This window comes from Asterias rubens, chromosome 6, assembly GCF_902459465.1.
Source record: "Asterias rubens chromosome 6, eAstRub1.3, whole genome shotgun sequence".
NCBI lineage: Eukaryota > Metazoa > Echinodermata > Asteroidea > Forcipulatida > Asteriidae > Asterias > Asterias rubens.
The window spans coordinates 2,500,184-2,521,315 of NC_047067.1; the positions used below are offsets into that span (position 1 = coordinate 2,500,184).

Here is a 21,132-nt window from a genome sequence, read left to right on the forward strand (position 1 = left end):
TTTTATTCTACTTTTTTTGCTCGAAGTCTCATGAAGGCGCCCTCTTGTGGTTGACTGTAAATAGGTTATAAAGGTTCCAATAGGATTGTTCATGTCTAAGTTTTCTAAGATTTCGACGAACAGAACAAGTTAAAGATGATCAAGTCTTCCAAACTATTTTGTTATTTAAACGACAAATTTTGCCAGTTTAATAACCGTGATACTGAGTACGCAAAAGTACTGGCAGGTTTGAAAAAAATATTTGAAAAAAAAGTATTTCGGACTGAACATATTATTTATGCTCAGCATTTCAAGCTGTATTCTACGCCTTTCTGTCTGATTTCCTATTTCTATAATGGTCATACTAATAAGATACGTTAAAGGCAGTGGACACTATTGATAATTGTCAAAGACTAGCCTTCACAGTTGGTGTATCTCAACATATGCATAAAATAACAAACCTGTTAAAATTTGAGCTCAATCGGTCATCGAACTTGCGAGATATGAATGAAAGAAAAAAACACCCTTGTCACACACCGGTTGTGTGCGTTTAGATGGTTGATTTCGAGACCTCAAGTTCTAAAAATGAGGTCTCGTGCTCAAATTCGTGGAAAATTACTTCTTTCTCGAAAACTATGGCACTTCAGAGGGTGCCGTTTCTCACAATGTATTATACCATCAACCTCTCCCTATTACTCGTCACCAAGAAAGGTTTTATGTTAATAATTATTTTGAGTAATTACCAATAATGTCCACTGCCTTTTAAGAAACCAGACTCTATTTGTTTTACTTAAGATACATTTCTCTTGTTAGTCAACAAATTGTCGCCATTTTGGCGGCCTGGATTATAAAAAAAATGTGTAAATGAAAATTTTGTTTTGTTTTCATAGTCTCATCCGCTGCTATTAAGAATTGTTTTACTGCGGTTTTTTTTTCTAAGCACCAACCATCAATTTAAGTGGTGGGTAGAACTTGTAGCAAATTGTTGTAATTAATTTGACCATAAAGGCCATTGCCTCACCAATTATTGGCAAGACGCGGGTGACGTAGCTGTGACGTAGCATGCACAGCAAGATCTATATAATTCTGCAAGTAACAACACTGCTGTGCCTTCAATAACATTAAAATAAATTAGGAAAATTTAAAGGGACACGTTGCCTTGGATGGGGTAATTTGGGCTAAAGTGTGTGAAAGCATTCGTTATGAAAGAACTGTTGCTTAAAAGATGTTTTAAAAGTATAATAACGATCCACACATGCCTCGAAATTGTAGGGTGGTTCTTTTACTCCGTGAACTACTGTCCGCCATTTTGTGTAGTCAAACAAATTTGATTTGACAACTTGGCGGACCGAGTTAGTTCACGAAGCAAAAGAAAAACCACACAATTTTGAGGCATGTTTATGTGAATTATTATATTCTACTTTTAAAACACATTTCAAACAATAAGACAAATCAAAATGGAGCAGAAAACTGGGGCTACCACTACTCACAAAGGGGATGGTGTCACCGATAACCTTACTTCCACCATGCATAATCTAAAGACTTATCTGTCACATCATAATTAGTTTCATATTAACTTCATAACGAACACTTTGAAGCATTTTTTATAGACCAAATCGCCAAGTCCACTTCAACATGTCCCTTCAAAGTACCAGTAGGCCCTATGCATAAAAGTTAGTGAGCTAGTTCGCTTGCAGTGAGTTATAACTACTATGAATACAATCTGACAAGGTTGCCACATTTTTTTAAACAAGGCACTGTACTTTATCGCTATTGAGTTTGTGTGTTCTTAATACATGTGTATAGTTACGTAAATTAGTCGGTTATAATTGGACACTCATTCGGTTTGACCGAGTTTTCGTGAAGTGTTTACTCTCCTCTGCGAACAACATTGTAACTTTTTTGTAAAGTTTTTTTTTAGTTTCTTCGTTTTTTATGCATTATGGTCATATTAAGCCTTTGTGAACTAAAGAGTCAACAGTATTTGGTATCTTCTAAATAGTTTCAGTCGAGGTATGTTTGTTTTCACCTCAAAAGTGTAACGCTAAAACAATGCAAATTGGTTCGAATTCGAACAAATTAGGCCGTTGATATGATTCGTTAGAAGTTATTACTTCATTGAAAATTGTTTTCCAGCAGTTTGTTCCCCAAGAAATATTGTATCGAATTTATCATTTGGCCAACATTTTGTATTCTCGCAATAACTTCATTGAATTTGTTTCCATCAAAATAACATGACTCCATACTCTGAATGTTGCTCCGTAGTGACTTAGTGTAGTCCCACGAAATATTCGGCTCTCTGAACGAGCCTTTTGTCTTGCAATGTGCACGCAGCGTTGACTTAAGGCTTTTTTTTCCCAAACCATGGCTCATGCCCAGTTCATACTTCCTGCAGATGCGGTTGCGATACGAATTTTGACGACATGGCCCTGTTTTTGCTGCGAATGTTTCGCATGAGTTGAGCACATTTCAACTTATGCGAATTTGTGACGTCAACATTCGGATCACATTCGAATTCGCAGGAAGTATGAAGCGGGCTTCGGGCTCCATCTCCGAGCATTTTTTGATGTTGAAAACACCGTGCAAAATGTAACCTCTTCTAACATCGATGACGGAGTCAGCCCAAGCCAAAGCTCGACCCCATGTCAAAGTTTTGATATGCAGACCATTGATATCTAGATTTATTTACAAGTTGTTGGCACTATTCTGACGACAAATTACTCTGGTTATCTTTTGGTCAACTTGAGAGACTTGTAATAGTTGCCAAGAGGCACATGGGAGTAATTAGGGCAGACACAGATAAAGGCAGGGTTTACTGTCGAGAAATTCCATGGTACCATTTTAGAGCTGATAATGACACTTATGGTGGAATCCATTCATGGATTGGACTATTTAGTTATTCAGTAAATGTTACCCAGTGTTGTTTTATTTGTTTGTTGATTACCTTTGTTTGTTTGTTGGTTTTATTGTGTAATTGATTGCACCAGTAGTTACACTACTCGATGCGTTCCAAATGTGTGCAAAAGTTTCTTATATGTTTCCTCAAATGGTTTTCAAAAAAAGAATGAACAATCGCAGATTTTGAAGTTCCACCTGAGGAGGGATAATGGTAATTTTTTATAGGTTGTGTCAACATGATCAATCACCCATGATTGTTAAAACTATGACAGGTGGTGTATACAAGCTATCATGGGGTATTCTTGCTACTGTTGGTGACATTGACATAAGCTATCAAACCAGTTCAACCGCCTGTATTACCGTAATATGAATCCCGTATGGTTGTGTTTTTGTGGAGCAAAAGTTTGGGTTTGTTGTGGTTTTCTTTTTTACAGGGCAGTGGGACAACTGAGGAAGACAACATTGGAATGAGAAACTTGAAAGGAAGATCTTAAAATTTTGAGATTGCCTTTGCTGTAATTGTGAATACGAGACTGCTATTTGTGGAAGGGGCTGCAATTTACAGACCACTTGGGTCGAGTTCACCAATCTATCAAATTTCAGCAGAATCTGTTTTTTAAATGACATATTCAGTGCAAATTCTTTTCATAAGATCATTCTTACTGGTTAGTGAAATCAACACTCGTCCACATCGCAGAAGATGTGAGGTGGAGCATTTACATTGCAGGTGTGTTTTGTAGAGGTAGATGTGACACAAGAACGTTCTTGTAAAGATGGTTCGCTCCGATATTGTGGAATCGAGGAAGTGAATCATTGGTATTTTCTTCATCAGAACAAATAAGTTTTCCTGTTAAAATTTGTATCCCCTCAATAGCTTCAGAGGCCTTATTGTCATAAATAAAAGTATATTTTTCTAAATGAATCAATAATAGGCCTAGTTAAGATTAGTCCTACCTCTTGATCTTATGCATGTGACGTCATATGAGTAGGGCGCCCTCAACTAGAGGTCAAAAGAAGGTTGCTCATAAATAGCTCCCCCTTTGCGAGGGCGAACAAGATGTACGTTTTCCATTGTTTCATTCATCTTTGTACCTCTTAAATGTCAGCATGATGACGTCACTGCATACGGTCAATCGGAAAATTGTTTGAACCGTATGAATCGTTTGTAAATATCAATTGAATATTCTAGTTTTTAGAAAATAATAGAAGCAAATGGATTTTTAAAATGTTTTTAAAGATGGGTGTTATTCGGTTTACTGTTTGGATTCAGGTTCATTTTAAACAGAATCTGTAGGGCAGTGATACTACTTGACGCATTTTGATTGGTACATTACCAAAATGATTGACAGTTTTAGAGTAGTTTTCTCCTTAATTTTTGCACGGCAACTAACGCGTCAGCAACTGCTAATAACACTTGTCGGCAATATAAAAGATTCTTACAATTTACCAGATAGCAAGTTTAGTGATGGGCGTGTTTTAGATGCCATCGATTGCGAGGCATCTGGCTGCTAAAACCAAAGGAATAAATAGTCCGGCAATTCAACAATTTTGGAAAAAGATCGTTTGCCTATCACAGTCTTCAACGCAAGGCCGATCTAAAGGCTCATCATTTACGATGACTTCTTAGTTTGTGTGGTGTGACAAATTGTACACTTTGAATCGATCGCCACACAAAGCAAATTGTTGCCCCCTTTGAAGAAACGGTTCGAAAGAAACTAGTTTTGTTTCTTTGCGACTTCACGATCATTAAGATGAGCGTCTTGTTTTGGACCACACTGATTTGCGTTATGTGCGCGACGGAGTTCGCCCTTGGCCAGGAGGGTAAGTTCATTTGGTACAATTCTTGAAATGTTTTAAATTTTATAAAATGTATGTAGAATGCCTTCACAGTGAAACCCATGGGGCACACCCTGCTTTGGTTTGGTGTAACACGGGCGTGTTATGTTAGTTATTGTGACTATTTTGTTTGTAGTATAGGGTCGAATGCTTTACTGGTGAGCGTTTGGTTCCCTATTTGAGTTGTTTATTGTAGCCAAAAATGTAAACATTAATTGAACTCATAGTTTTTGATCCCGGATGGTTGGAAAAGCTCCCAACAATCGCAATAATTATGTAATAATATTCTTCTCGATGTTTTACAAAGACTATTTTCTAATATACAAAGAAACCACAAGTACCAGGATGCATACAAAATAAATTCAGTGATGCCAGCAAACCAGGAAAAACAGAACAGGAACAAAAAGCAGGGGATTATCTTTGGAATTTGGGGTTGAATAGGTGGCAAGCACTATAATAGGCATGCAGGAATGACATGGGACGCTTAGTGCGGGTTCGTGAGGACGAATTTTTCCTGATTTGTTGACAACCACTGAAGATTGAAGCAGATGGGTATAATTTACATCGTAAATTGTCAAAGCCAGTCGTTTTGGAAGGCAGTTTGACGACACGTTCCAGTCTGTCTAATTATAAACTGTACACAGGAAACAGTATTGTGAGTGAACGCTGAATAAATAGCTTATTAGTCTGTAATACAGAGTTTTCAGGACAAACGATCACTGCATGGCTTCGCAACGAAGCCATATGATGTGTCTGAGGGACTGTCTATGGCTCTAAGTTTATTACGCCAGTGGTATTGAATCTCCTTCCCACAGCACCAACGTTCGACACTCTGTGTCCAGACGACCTCATCCAAGCACCAGCCTCGGGTAAAACGTCTCTCATGGTCGGCTTCACTCCCCCGACAGGCAACAATGATTCTACTGGAAATCCGGCCATGGTGTCATGCGATCACGAGCCGACTGGCCACACGTTTCCTCTGGGTGTGACTCTCGTCACATGTAACGCTACGGATGGTGCAAATACTTCACTCGTAGCTTCATGTTCGTTCCTGGTCAAATTTGGTAAGTAAATATTTTGATAATGCTTTTCAGAAAGATTCGCTCAAAGTCATGTTACGTCACCACTCATGTTGCGTCTCGTGGTAGCTCCGTTTTGTGTAGACGCTTTGTTGCAGCATCTAGATATATCAAACAAAGCAGCATCACACAATGTACAAAATAATATCAAAATAATATCAAAATCACATTAGATGAGAAACACAAACATTATAAACAAGTTTGAATAGCAATCCCGTAAATTTGTCCATTCGAGTTAAGCAGCTGTGTAAAGGACACTATTGGTAATTGTCAAAGACCAGTCTTCTCACTTGGTGTATCTAAACATAATTTTTAGTAATGCCGCTAGCAGTGGATGTGATTTTGATAATAGGCAAATTAACCAGGATGTGATTTCAAGCTCGGATGTGATTTTTGAATTACAAGTAAATAATTTGGGACAGACACCTTTTGAGTTTAAGATGCAAGTGTCAAGACAGTATTATGCACAAAACAACAAACCTGTGAAAATTTGAACTCAATTGGTCGTCGAAGATGCGAGATAATTATGGAAGAAAAAAACACCCTTGTCACACGAAGTTGTGTGCTTTCAGAGGCTTGATTTCGGGACCTCAAAATCTAATTCTGAGGTCTCGAAATCAAATTCAAATATTTTAGTGGAAAATTACTTCTTTCTCGAAAACTACGTTACTTCAGAGGGAGCCGTTTCTCACAATGTTTTTTACTAGCAACAGCTCTCCATTGCTTGTTACCAAGTAAGTTTTTATGCTGACAATTATTTTGAGTATAATTACCAAAGGTGTCCACTGCCTTTAAGCACCTCTGTACAGCATAGTTACAGTAACAAGTTTTGATCGGGTCTGGCTTGTGATTTAAACCACAAAAAATAATACAGGAAGAGAAGTTGTGCCATAAAATATTACCTTTTAATATTTGGGTATATTTTTTATATCAGGTCATGGATTAAATTGCACCAAAGGAAATCCTTCTACCCCAAACTGTCTGTGTGCTCCTGATGATAAAAATGTTTGCTTGTGTAAACATGGCTTTACTGGCGTCACATGCACAGGTAAGCCTCGTCTTCCATGACTGAGACAATGGGCCAGATAAATAAACACATAGCATTTGCTTGTACTAGTCTTTTACTTAAATTCTTATAAATAAAAGTAAGCCTTAATATTGCTAGTAATTGGTCGAACTAGTAGGTAAAATCAATGCTTGAGGGACTCTTCTTATTGAGATGTAAATAAAACCGACATTTTACTATTACCTGATAGTTTCACAAAATACTGGGCCGTATAAAGGCCAGCATTAACAAAATGTCGATAAGTTTAAGATCAGGCATGAGAATTTGCTCAAATCTCTATAAATAACCTTTTACTGAAAAAACACCATTTACTTGAACGGATTAGTAAATGGTCAGAGAAAAGCACAATAGCTGGGTATTCAGGAGTATAACCATAGAGGCATGGACTCATAGATCAATAGCGATTAACTGAAATGCAGGCGGGGCAGTTTCCACTTAGTCAAGTTGTTGATGGCGGCAGTGGCTATGATGAGGAAACAGCCAGCCTCTCCACGCCAGAGCTCCAGAGATTGGTTCTTTTAGAGCAATTAAAGTACACAACAAATTTATAAGCAACATTTATAGTTAGATCATTAGGCCAAGGGAAAAATAACCCTTTAATACTGACGCGATACCGAGCCATATATGCAACACTGTTGTTCAAGTAAAATCTCAAGCTCCTCATGCAGTAGCTTGTAAAAATATTAGTAATTGCTACAGTATGTTAGTAAAATGTCGTTTTTATTTATATGTCTATAAGTGAAAGGTAATCCAGCGAGCAAAATGTTCATGCCTGATCTTTTACTTTTCAGTCTTCTTGCTAATGCTATACATTTTACTTGATAAGTAATTGCTAGTTTTTATTTATCCGGCCCAATATGTTTTACTTCGTGAGCCCGGACAGAGAGGCTTAGCTACGTTTGTCTAGACAAACGTAAAACGTTTTAAACGTAAGTAATAAAATTGCTATATTGAAAAAATAAAACTTTAATGTCGTACTTTTGTTGCTAAGTTTCTCAAACGAGATGTTTTCCGTTCCCATGAGTGAATGACACTTACCTATAATGAAATGCAAATGGTATATAGACAAAAACGTAAAAACTTTGGCCCATCAGTTTGTTAAAACACGTTCTTTGGGCTGCATTTGCTTATGGACATTGGACAGTCACACTTTCGTTTCCTTCTTCACTTTAACCTTAAAGGCGGATTGTTTTATATAAATAACTTTGCTAGTTTCTAGTGGAAATGTTTATGTACACATCCTGAAAAAGGAGGAGAGAACTATTATAATTGTTTTAAGCACTGAAAGGTAGAAGATGAAAAGAAATCCCAAGAAGGTTTTGGTTTTTACACGCCGTGAATACGTAACCACAATCCCGGCCAAATCTCGTTGCCCCCCCCCCCCCTGCCCCCTTTCAATAATGGTTCAATTTGCCGACTGTGTTCCGAATTGGTTCAATTTGCCGACTGTGTTCCGAATTGGTTCAATTTGCCGACTGTGTTCCGAATTACAGTCAACATTGAGCGGGGGGGGGGGGGGGGGGCGGGCAAATGTTTTGAGTGTGAATGGGAATGGGAAGTGCACAGGGAACTGTTGTATCAGGAAAGGGTGGCCCAAGCATTTTGGCCGGGATTGCAGCTTCATGTTCACACTGTTATTCCTTTTCACGTGAATAAGCAACCAGCTCTCGAGATTGCTGTAATTGAACGTAGTGAACAACTTAAAGGCACTGAACACGTTTGGTAATTGTCAAAGACCAGTATTCTCACTTGGTGTATTTTATGCCAACATATATGCATATAACAAACGTTGGCTCAATTGGTCATCGAATTTGCAAGACAATAATGAAAGAAAGAAAAACCATTGTTGCATTACTTTGTGTGCTTTAAAATGCATAATAAAAAAATATTTGTGTTAGAAATTACCTGTTTCTCAAAAACTTTTACTTCAGAGGGAGCCGTTTCTCATAATGTGTTATGAACAGCTCTCCCTGCCCATTACCGAGTAAGTTTGTATGCTAACAATTTGAGTAGTTACCAATAGTGTCCAGCGCCTTTACGGTGACATGGTCTAGTGATTCTACTTAAACAAAATCGAATGAAGTCAATGGGAAGTGTTAATTCTTTATTTTGCAGTTGAAGATGGCATAGGTTGTACGGACTCTAGTACTCCGTCAGCATACTGCGGAGGGAGTTGCGTTGGACCCGGGTCTTCTTGTGGCTGCGAGACGGGATGGAAAGGACCCGACTGTGATGCTGGTAAGTGTGGAGTCTTTATAAGGCCCAAGACCGGCCCATCATGCTGGTCAGCGTGGAGTCGTGCAGGGGCTAAGACTGGCCCGTCATGCTGGTATAAAGTGTGGCATTATGAAGGTGCCAAGACCTGTTGGCCTTGATGCTAAGTGTGGTTTAATGAAAAGGGCCAAGACCTGTTGCCCGTGATGCTGGTAAGTAGGCGGCAATGAAGCAGCTGGGCTCTGAAGGGGTGGACAATTTAATCTAACAACCATTGTGTGATAATGGGTTTAAAAACCCTCTCTCTAATCGACCAACAAAGGAAGTTGTCCTTGTACTAACTGTATTCACTGTCATTAAGGATGCCAATATGAAATAAATTTCTTATTGAATAGAATTGAATTGAAGTGAATTGAAGTGATGGACGTTGTTTGGGTTCGACGTGTTCAGGAAACATTCCAAAGGTTCAAGTCCTAGATTGGACTCAGGCCGCAAGAGTCGAGTCCAAGCCCACAATAAACGCTTCCAAACGTCTCAAGTCTTAATTGTTTTGATCCAAACTAAACTGTCTTTATTTTTTTAATTGTGTATTTTTCTTGCAGTTGATCACGGTAGTACGTGCGAGTATGAGGGTCAACCACAACACTGCGAAGCTTGTTTGGGAGATGAACGCGGCCCACCCTGTTTATGTGAAGTTGAATGGCACGGGTTGTCATGCACAATAGGTTTGTGACATCCTTTTTATAGCTCCGTGGTTTCATCAAACAGCAGAGACTACTACCGGAAATTTTACTTTTCATCTCCGTACACATTTTCCAGCCCTCACTGCTGTTTACTTTTATCCCTTAAATTCAAACTTTATGTTTGTTGGGAGTGGGCTTCAGTAAGGGCCGTTTACACAATGGAACAATGTACCCCACAAGATACATCTTTATACGTTAAAGTCACCTGGAAATATAATTTGTTTTTTCTTTCAAACATAAGAGTATATGCTTACGAACAATAAAACAATTTGTTTAGTAATTGTTTGTCACGATTTATATGTTAAAAAAATATATAAAGTTGTTTGGGGGTGGCTGACTCCGCCTACCCCTTTTGTGACGTCAATCGAGGCAGACTTTGCCTGCAATGCGTATAGTAAACACACGTGCAAAGTCCATTTACGTCCAAGTCGTGAGTTGGTACATTTCAAAAAGTTTTTTTTCTTCATTCAGCAGCAATACACCTGGTCGGCATTGCCGGAAAAAAAAAACAATTTTCTTTTTTTTTAAACGTATAAACTCACGATTTGGTCCGTACATGTACTTTGCAATCGTGTTTACTCTACGCATTACAGGCAAAGTCTGCCTCGATTGACGAACAACGCCCTCTCGGGTCGGGGTATACTCTTAAATTTGTAAATAACATAAGAACTGATTTTTTAAAACTTTAGCTAACTGTTTATTCACATTCCACTCATAAAATCACAAGTATTAGTGACAAAAGCTTTATTTTGAAAAAATACCACTTCCAGGTGACTTTAAGGGAAAACAGAAGAACAATAGTAGGACCCCACAAACCGGATCCATAAAGGTTGGGCGTTCGAGCGTTGCATGCACACGAAGTGTCGAGAAGATAAAAATAATCCAGAGAGTTAATGTGGGCTCATTTTAGATAAGTTATTGCGACCAAGGACAAACAAAACATATAATTGAAAATAAAAGATCTCCACATAAAATTTATTAAAGGAACACGTTGCATTGGATCGGTCGAGTTGGTTTTTGAAAAGCGTTTGTAACCGTTTGTTATAAAATGCATATGGTTAGACAGATGTTGTAAAAGTAGAATACAACGATCCACACAAATATGGCTCGAAATTGCGTGGTTTTCGTTTTACTTTGCGTTTTAAATTGACTCCCATAAATGGCCGACCGTGTTTGTCGACGAGGTAAAAGGAAAACCACGCAATTTCGAGCCATATTTGTGTGGATCATTGTATTCTACAATTACAACATCTGTCTAACCATAATGCATTTTATAACAAACGGTTACAAACGCTTTGTATAGGTCCACAGGTCCACAGAGCGTGTGTAGCACAGAGTGTTTGAGGGGGTGTTGGTTGTTTTTCCATTTGTCTATAAAGTATGTACTTTTATTTGTTGATGTCAGATTATGTCCCTCCGATATTCGTCACCTGCCAGGATAATATCACCAAAACGACAGTAAACAGCAGCAGTCTGACAATTATATGGGCAGATCCAACAGCAACAGATAACACCATCATCTCTCCGCATGTTTCATGTTATCCTTCTTCTGGTAGCTCGTTTTATATCGGCCGGACTGAAGTTACTTGTAGTGTCTTTGACGGCTTCAACAATGTTTCAGACTGTGTCTTTGTTGTCACAGTTCAAGGTATTGTTGTTGTTTTTTACAAAATCGTTGTAACTAGATCTAAACGGAAATAAAATCAACAGTCATTCAGTGCAATTTGTATGGACTTCGTAAAACTGCTTTTGCATAATTTTTGGCAAAATTAATACGCATTTTTCATTCAATGACTTTTTTATCACTTCGTATACTAATTATGGAATTGCCATTAATGAGTTTGAAGTTCTAAGCATAAATACAATTCATAATAGCTACTTACTAATAAAGTTCTCAGTTTATACACTAAGCAATGCTTCAATTCTTACGTTTTATTTTTCTAGATTTAGAAAGCCCACTTGTGACGTGTCCCGATACCACCAATGCGAATGTGGACCCAGGAATGGCAGACGCTGCTGTAGACTGGTCCCCGCCTCCATTAGCTGTTGACGCTGCTGAAGGTGTTGTCAAAGTCAGATGCTATAATGAAGACGACCAAGTTGTGCAGACTGGAGACAGATTTCAACCAGGGACGACAGATGTCACGTGCTCAGCTTCAGATAGCAGCGGGAATGAAAACAGTTGTGAATTTGTCATCACAGTCACAGGTATTTGAAACAACAAGTATTAGTGCGTTTTGACCTCTTCGTCGTTATGACGTCATCGTCATTATGCCGTCAAATTTTATTCAAACACCGCGCTCAATACGATTTCTAACCCCATTATTTCGTCAAGCTGACATGCGAAACAATTGATAGAATGGAGCAAATTGACGGAGCAGAAAGCGGCAGCATGCAAAGAGGCAATGAACGTCGCATTGACTAGTGGCAAATTTGGCATTATTTTATGCACGAAATTGGTTTCATCTCGGGACCTTTTCGAATCCACGGCTTCGGCTTTGGATTCTACTTCAGTCTTCGCTCTCTCCCCTGAAGCCCTGAGCACGTACGCAAATCACGCTTAACTTTATTGTCCAAAACAACCGCAGGCCAGCTAGCCTGATACGAATCTGAAGCCGAAGCCGTAATTTCGAAAAGGACAATCGTACACCCAAGGAACACTGCACTCAACTGCAAAAAAGTTCAGGATGTAAAATGAAAACCACACACACTCAAGAGATACTAAAATGTGACTCAATACATTCTACGTTTTAAAAGTATTTTCCAACCACTTTCATTTCATATTAACAAACGCATCTTAAAGCCCAAAGCGCCCCACCCGAGGACAAACCCCTTAATATCGTCAGTTATTTGCTTCAATGTAAAATCTCATTGTGTTTCAGATAACGAAGGCCCCATCGTAACCTGCCCAACTAATCGCAGACAAAATGTAGAGTCCGGAATGGCGGATGCAACAGTAGACTGGTCCCCGTTACCGTCGGCCCAAGATGTCGTCGATGGTCCTGTACGTGATGTAACCTGTGTCAATGAAGCCGGAGACAAGGTTGAGTCAGGGAACCGATACTCTGTTGGTGATTCTGTGACCATGTGTTCGGCATCTGATTCAAGTGGTAATGAGGGAGATTGCAGTTTCGTCATCACAGTCGTCGGTACGTCATAGAGCTCATGTTTATTCATTAGACTGTTTTGTAAATTGGTTTTGTCTATGGTTCTACCATGGTTTTAGTCTATAAAGCTCCGTGCTGAAAGCTAATGAGAGCAAAGGCAGTGTATGAGATGGTGTCATGTGGGAAACTTACATGGGTTGGAGGAGGAGGAGGATTCAAATGAGTGCGCTATCACAATACGTTTGTACATAGTCTGCCATACTATGGGAGGGGGGGCAGGCGAATCTCCGGGGACAGAATCTACCTCTAAACCGGATTAAAAACTAACTAAGCCATTTTGAGGCGTGGTGGACATAGGGCAGTATTTGGTTTGTGTAAATTTGTTTGTATAAATCCAAACTTAAACAGTGAACTCTTTGGTGTCCATAGTTATTATTTTAAAGGATTAGAATATAGCTTTACTCGCTGGAAGAAGTTCACCATTATTCGTTTTGGTTTTTACCCACAATTATAAGTTCAACACTATAATAGATCAATTCATTTAAAAAAATAGCTATTTACTTTCAATGCAGACAACGAAGCTCCAATCATGACGTGCTCGAAAGACCTGGAAGCAGAGGCACCCAAAGGCATGACGTATGCGACCATAGAGTGGTCCCCAGTCCCGTCATGTATCGATGTAGTCGACGGTGTTTCGGACGTAACGTGTAGAAATGACAGAGGCGACGTCGTTGAGAGTGGGGACAACTTTTCAGTGGGTGTGACGACAATAACTTGTACAGCCTCTGATAAAAGTGGCAACGAGGGAAGTTGTGAATTCAGCACTAACGTTACAGGTTGATTATCAAATGAAGTGTCAAATATTAATTTTATAAAGGTTTAAAGATAATAAACGAAGGTGTTTTTTAAGAAATTTTTCATAGTTTTAAAGCAGTACTTGTCAATAAACATTATCACAAAAGTGTGGCAAACTGCAAGACGAAATAGTGCGACATCACCTCAATCTCATCTTTGTACGCTCTGCTTGTCTTCAGAAGCCCTTGGACAAAATGGAGACGACCTCTGTTCGCGGATATGTAGCTTTTGGCTCAAGGCAGAGGTTACCAAAAATTAAAATGTTCTGTGATGTGAAGTTATGTTTTGACTGGTTCTTAATTGAAGGTGGTGATAATAATAGTTCTTCAGCAAAGTCGAGTTGCATGGAACGGAGACGAAAGTGCGAGTTTTGCTCATTTTGAAACCTTTGAATCAACTAAAATTAACCATTGTTCAAACCGTCTGATACTTGCACGATAATCTACAACTCGGTTCCATAATAATGTTTTGCTTGTATGAAACCTATGTTTGAAATTCTACCGTGCTAATAGTAATAATATGCTTACATTCTATCCATTTTACCTTCAGGATGCCCGGTCATATTCATGTGCCAAAATGGTGGGAAGTTTTCTTACAAGTCATGCAGCTGTGATTGCTCACCGCCTTACGCTGGAAGCAACTGTACAGGTGAAGTTGTGTCTTGCTATTATGTTAAAATAACTAATCATTGCAATAGGAAAGGAATATCATTCAACATTGCATTCAATCGTTATTTTGTTAATTACTCTTTCAAATTCAAACTAATAACTGGTAATAAAAAAAATGAGGAAATAAGTTTGTGTACATTATTGTGTTAATCAGATTGCCAACCTTGTCAAAATGGCGGATCGTACCAGAATGCCGTGACGTGTGGATGTGACTGCCCAAACCTCTACACCGGTTTGCTGTGTTCAGGTGACACCATTAGACCAAATAAACCTCAAAATGCTCATGTTTCCAACTTCGTTCGTCCAAGAATAACATCCGTTGACTGTAAATGGTCATCGCTTGTAGAAAGATGTAGACGTAGATTCAAACCAGCCTTTGGCTGTCTTAAAGCTGTCTTCAAACGAGCCACTAAATCTCTAGATATAAACATAGCTTTCTTTCCATGTACAGCTTTAGGCAAGGTACCTTGATCATGATTCGTTAAGTTTTATGTTTGTCCGTTTGTCCCGTGTCTGCAGCAATCCTCGGCTTATCGAATTGGCCTCCAAACTGGTTCATCCTTTCTTTGATTTTTATGCCTAAATCAGACTATTCTGAACACGTACCTTATTGCTCTCTTTGCTTATGGCTAGAAAACAAGTGTAAATGGATAGCTTTGCTGATTTTCTTTTTTTAGTTTGTCAAAGTGGAGATGTATGTCTGAATGGGGGAACCTTGGAGGAAGACACGTGCTCTTGCGGTTGCGCAGATGGCTGGACAGGGAGATATTGCTCAGGTACCACACTTATAAAACAAACACTAAGGATGACTGAATCGGAACTTAATGATCGTAAACGTTGTAGTGTTTGCAATCCTTCAACATGAAAAGTTATTGATTTTACGGCAGCCTTGATCATCTAATATGCAAAATTGCTTTTACTTTAACCTTAAACTTGAACTTGTCTTGTGAAGATTAACTGACTTTAAACACTTCTGTGTCCTTATTTTGTAAACAGAGACTACGAGTTGTGTTCCCAGTGACGAGTATCCAGATCCACCCGGTGGAGTCGGTGAGTCAATCATTTATAACCATCAATAAATCTCCAATTGCACTTTTCGGTTCTATTCATGTTTAAAAAAAAAGTTGAGGTCGGACAAGTCGACCAATGGGCAACTTGATTTGAGACACGTCGTCCTTTAAGGACAGGTCTACCGTTGGGACATGTCGTCTGTTAAGACAGGTTTACCATTGAGACATGTCGTCCGTTAAGACATGTCTACCGTTGCGTTTACATAGGACGTCCATTATAACCTCCTATGCAACCTTCTTAGCCGTGGCCGTAGCCGCATATTCGGATACGGCTTTCAAGATCGCAAGAAAACTCGTCCATTGAACACTTTCGGCTTACACAACAGTTAACTTGCATTGTTCTTTTGTGTACTTTTGTTTTACAGTGATTGAGAAAAGGATATCAATTGAAATAGCCGTCATTTCTCCAGTTATTGAGAATAAAAAATGTGACACAACCGTCAATAAGAACTCTGACGTGTGTTTGCACCTCGTCACTGAATTCAGACAAGCGGTAAATCTATAAAAAATAAATTGGCAAAGAAAGTAGTGAAGCTAATTACTTTAAAATAGTTCATTTTTTCCACTAAATTTAATCTTGACGTAAGCTATGGTAGATTGTTGTAAATGAAACGAGACGTGTCGCTGTGAATCTCTTTTTTTCCCGTGAATAATCCATTTCTATAACATTTATTACGTTGAGTTGTCAATTTTCAGAACTACCGCAGAGGCAGCAAAACAATTAAAGATGGGGTCAGTTTGCAAAGTGGTCCGGTCCGACGTCTTTTCCCGCGCTTTGCAGCAAACACTTCGAGCCGTCGTGCTTCAAATATCGCGCCTCGATTGACGTCACGAACAGCGCCCTCTCGGGCCGGGCCTACTTTTAAATTTGTTAATAAAATGGAAACAAAATATTTAGAACCTTAGTTAACTGTTTTTCATATTCTACTCATCAAAACACATATTTAAGTGACAAAAGCTTTATTTTGACAAAATACCACTTCCAGGTGACTTTAAGAGAAGGTGGAACATTAATATAGTAGGCCTAATAATATTCAACAAAAGTAAACGCTAACAATTGAGTGGATATTTTACAAAATGGCGTGTACTTTAAGTAAATCCGATGATTCTTACTGGAAATATTTTCCCATGTTTTTCTCACATAGGTAGAAACGGAGTACTCTTTTCTATCAGGTTTTGACCGCGTTGAAATCAATCAGGACGATCTCAAGTAAGTTAGAGGGTCAATTTTTATTAATGCTGTTTTTCTTTTTTACAAATACAAATTTTCTTGTGTATCAATATTTATATTTGTGTGTGAAATTAGTTTGATTAACAATGTTTGCTGCTCACAGTAACTATAACCTGCATACAAGCGCCGGTGTAAAAGGGAAATATTGGATAATTCAAAATAGGACGCTATTACAAAAGTTTGTTTTAAGGGGGGGTGACACAGGCTTAAGATGGCGTTTGAATGATGACAGATCAGTTGCGTCCTTTCAAAAATGTTTTTGTGTGAGCTTTTCTATAGGAAAATGTTGTAAAGAGCAGCTTCGCATAAAGCTCTTGTTAATGTTGTTGCACTGAGTTTTGCTACCAAAAGTAGATTGGAAACTTTTCTTGTGTCTTCAATTTTGTTACCAAGGCCCGGTAGTGTGATTGTGCCCCACGAGGTGGTATACGACTACGGGAAGATGACCCCATCAGCCCGGGCCCTCTCCGCCGTTGGTATCTACGAGAAGACCGTCTGGAAGGCAGTTCAGTCGGGTTGGCTTGGGGTTCTACAAATACCGACGGAGTGTCGAAACTGTTCAACACAAACTGGTAATCACAAATCAGACTTTATTGCAATGGTTTTCTGGATGTGACTGGTTGAGACCAGTCACAGAACCCCCGATAAATGTCGGATGTGATGATCGCTGAATCATACTATAGTTGCTCAAAACTAAAACAAAAACTAAAAATAATGGGTACAACCATGAGTAAAATCTCTTAATTTTGCTCAAAAACTGTTTGTTGTCTTGTGTATTTAGCTGTTTTTTTTTAGACAGGAGTTGACATACATGGCGCACTAGAAATGTTCAACATTATTGTTGTTGTTAAAGGAAGGTGTGTGTTTAGAAAGGAAACAAAAGCACTGCTATGGACTGTGACATCGACTTTGTAGTTTTCATTGTCATCGTGTCATTGTCGCAGTTGATAAGTGCAGTTCCATTACCTTATTGTGATATTGTCGTACTACAATTGCCTTATTGTCATCATGTTGTCACTGCCATCCATTTTGTCATGATCGGCACACTACAAATTCTCTTATTGTTAAGTTTCAATTGTCATTTTAGATAAGACCTACATGTGCAACACAGAGAAACCTCAATGTCCCATAGGACTTGACCTTGTGGAGATGCACAATAGTCAGGGAACCTGGTGCTACTACGTATGTCAGTCACGCTGCAAAGCCGCAGCTGGTTACTGTGGGGAAGGGACGTGCTATCAGGAACCAGACAGTGACGGAATATTATGCAGGTTGGTATAATTACAAATTAAATCAAATTTCTTCAATTGTGGTTACCCTTTCGAATTTTATTTAGGGGGACAATCAGACACCCTTAATATTACTTTTTACTAGAACAAAGAACTGTGTAATGTTCAGTTAAAACGTAACGTGAGTGTCACAATGTCCACCACACTTTGAGCAGATTTAAGTGAGCAAATGCAACTACAACAGAAACACGACGGAGTGATGTAATATTGTTACAAACAATACAAAAATATGCGATTGATCTTAATAAACAATTACCTCAAGTAATGATAGTTTTGTCTTAGAACTAAACCTCTTGAACCGTATGCTAGAATGGATTTGCTCAAAGACGGGTACCCCGGTAGCGGCGATGCAACTCACGGCGGATAACGTCGGGTCCTTCGGGTCTGTCTCTGCCTCATTTCACCTCGGCATCGAGTAACGTTGTCCCACCACACTCTAGCTTAAACCCCTTAGCCAGAAAAACACCGACTTTATAGGAAACTTCAAAATATTACTGGATGTCCTTAATTCAGCTCTAGTAACTTAGTGCGGGGTAGTGTTTGGGGGGGGGCATCGGCCTCAGTCCCAACGTCTTTGAGCCGGCAGACATTTTGCTACGTATAGTACAATGTTATTTATTATTGCACTCCATTGTATACTGTATGCATATTTTGGTACCGGTGTCAGATGCAATTGTGTCCGCCATGCAATACTGTCCGCTCCGGACACTTTTGCATATGCAATCGTGTCCGGGGCTATGCAAAAACCGTCCGGCGGACGTGTACATGAGCGTGCATGCACAGAAACTACGTACTATATGCAGCATGAATAATTTTGTATTCACCTATTTTATGATTGCAGCGAATACCCAACGGCCGAACATTTCCCATGTCATTCATGACATGCACTTATCTTGTAAAAAACAAAATGGCGAACGTATTCCGTCGACTAATGGCGTTTAATTCACTGCAAGGACGGTTTTGCACGGGGGCGGACACAACTGCATATGCAAATATGTCCGGGCGGACACAATTGCATTATGCAGCAGCGTCCGGGCAGAAACGATTGCATATGCAAACCGTCCGGCGGACACTACTGCATATGCAATAATGTCCTCCGGATAGTATTGCATAGAGGACATAATTGCATGCGTCACCAGCACAACTATGTTTTGTATTGCAAATAAGTAATAAACCATTAGTTGAAAGGTCTTGTTCTTAACCATTCCGTCTTTACTCCCCACACAGTTGTCCTCAATCGCCAGAGATACTCTATCTCGGCAGTCACTGTCAGCTACGAGTCCATCTCATTGGGTTCTACGTTGGTTGCGGGATTGGAGGCACTACGATACTTCTACTGATTATTATCTTGGTGGTTTGCTTGATTCAACGTAGAGAAGAAATCAACAAGTATAAGCTGGTGAATGGAGGAGATGGACAAGAGAAAGGGAGGTATGACGTCAAGATGCCAGACTTGTCAAAACATTATGATTGGTGTTAAATTTGTTAAATATACTTTTTCCTTTAGTTTCCGTGGGCAAAACATTAATTTGCACTGATTATGGATTCAATTAAAAAGGAGAAAGGGAGGTGTGACGCCACGATGTCAGATTATTCTTTTCGTATGACATTAAAGCAAGTGTTTGTTTAGCCTTCTGTTTCCGTGAGCAATTGACATGGCAGATTAATTCCAAACCGAAATTTATCTGTCCCAGTCTCAATTTTGTGTGATAAACTCACATAATTCATCATCATGGAAAATTTAAAAACAGAACCTATTTTATTTGTTCTTCTCCAGTGCTTCAGACGATGGGGTAAGGGGCCAGTTGTACATGGTGGACGGGGATATCTTCCCTAGCAGCCCCATGTACGGATCAAGCAACTCCCCGGATACCACTCACCTCTACCCGTACTCTTACATCTACGGTAAGAAAGGCGGCTACGCGAACAAACTCAAGACCGAGATCTTCTGGTCAGAGTCAGCCGTGGAGGTAGCTGACGAGACGGCCCAAGAACCCACCGACATCGTCACCGACGAGCAGACCAACGAGAGCTTCGAGAGGCTTCAAGTTGGCCCAGTAAAGAAACATAGGAACTGGTACTTCTGGGGGAACCTTGCAGACCCATTGAAGGGGGAGACGAAACTTATTCGGATGGTCAGTGGAACCGATGACTAGAAATTATTAACAATGAGAAAACAAACGATACAGGGGGGGGGGATAATACGGAACTTGATTGTAAAAAGAATCAATTCATTTTTGGATAGAGATTTGAAACAATAGGCTATACATTATTTAGGCGCAATGAGTAGATGTAATGTTTTCTAAAAATGTTCTTCTTTATTATTGCTTTGTGAGACCAGTCTGCAAATAATGTGTTGTGATAAATGTATGTTGTAATTGTTCCTTTGTAATAGCTTTACTAATATTTACCTTGACTAAACGAACGTGTCACTAGATTTGCCGTTTTGTAGAACCAAAGGGTATGTTTAACATTGATAAGAGTACACAAACTAATGTGTCATGGCAGAAAACTTCCTTTGAATTATTTGACTGAAAAGCAGTAGGTTTTGAGAAATGAGTAAAACAAATTATATTTAGTTTATTAAGTACGTATTGGTTTGCAAGTCCAAAACTAAATGTTTGAAAACAGTACAAACAAAGTATTCCCCCTTTTTCTCTCGTGACTCCAATGACCGATTTCTAAAATTTTTAAAGGTTTGATATTTATATACATGCATTGAGTCACATGAATTGTGGATAGACACCAGCGTTACACATGTGCTTTAAGTGCGGGGAGGTGGGGGGAGTTTAGGTAATAGAAGATCTGTCACGACTTCCCACACAAATTACTGTAATAGTTTCAATAACTGCTTTTATATGTAGTTCGTTATACATTATGCATAGACCCAGTTGAAGCAAAACCTTTCAGTCTTAACGAACACAAACAATTATATAGATCTCTCATTAATATAAAAATAGGAGCCGGTTATAGATACTATACGATGCCCCGTTGTTGTCCGATTTCCCTTATATCGCTTTTTTATTATGAAGTAAATAAACAACTCACCGAGAAAACATAATGAGCTCACCGTTTGGTTGAAACTGCTGACCCAACA

General features: G+C 39.1%; 1 protein-coding gene and 1 long non-coding RNA gene across 2 annotated transcripts; both read left to right on the forward strand.

Annotated features, from left to right (window-relative positions):
* Positions 1–6,805: 6,805 nt before the first annotated feature.
* Positions 6,806–11,303, forward strand: LOC117291683. Its single transcript, XR_004519189.1, has 4 exons — positions 6,806–6,840; positions 8,974–9,096; positions 9,675–9,797; positions 11,221–11,303. It is a non-coding gene; the product is annotated as an uncharacterized LOC117291683 (long non-coding RNA).
* Positions 11,304–11,320: 17 nt separating this feature from the next.
* On the forward strand, positions 11,321–21,025 carry LOC117291685 (neurogenic locus notch homolog protein 1-like). The gene is made up of 14 exons (XM_033773531.1): positions 11,321–11,463; positions 11,760–12,023; positions 12,698–12,964; positions 13,495–13,758; positions 14,327–14,425; positions 14,600–14,692; positions 15,123–15,221; positions 15,442–15,495; positions 15,881–16,008; positions 16,661–16,725; positions 17,140–17,318; positions 17,834–18,017; positions 19,263–19,466; positions 19,813–21,025. The coding sequence occupies exons 2-14, from the start codon at positions 11,819–11,821 to the stop codon at positions 20,189–20,191; spliced, it is 2,220 nt and encodes a 739-aa protein (XP_033629422.1). The 5' UTR covers positions 11,321–11,463; positions 11,760–11,818; the 3' UTR covers positions 20,192–21,025.
* The last annotated feature ends 107 nt before the right edge of the window (positions 21,026–21,132 follow it).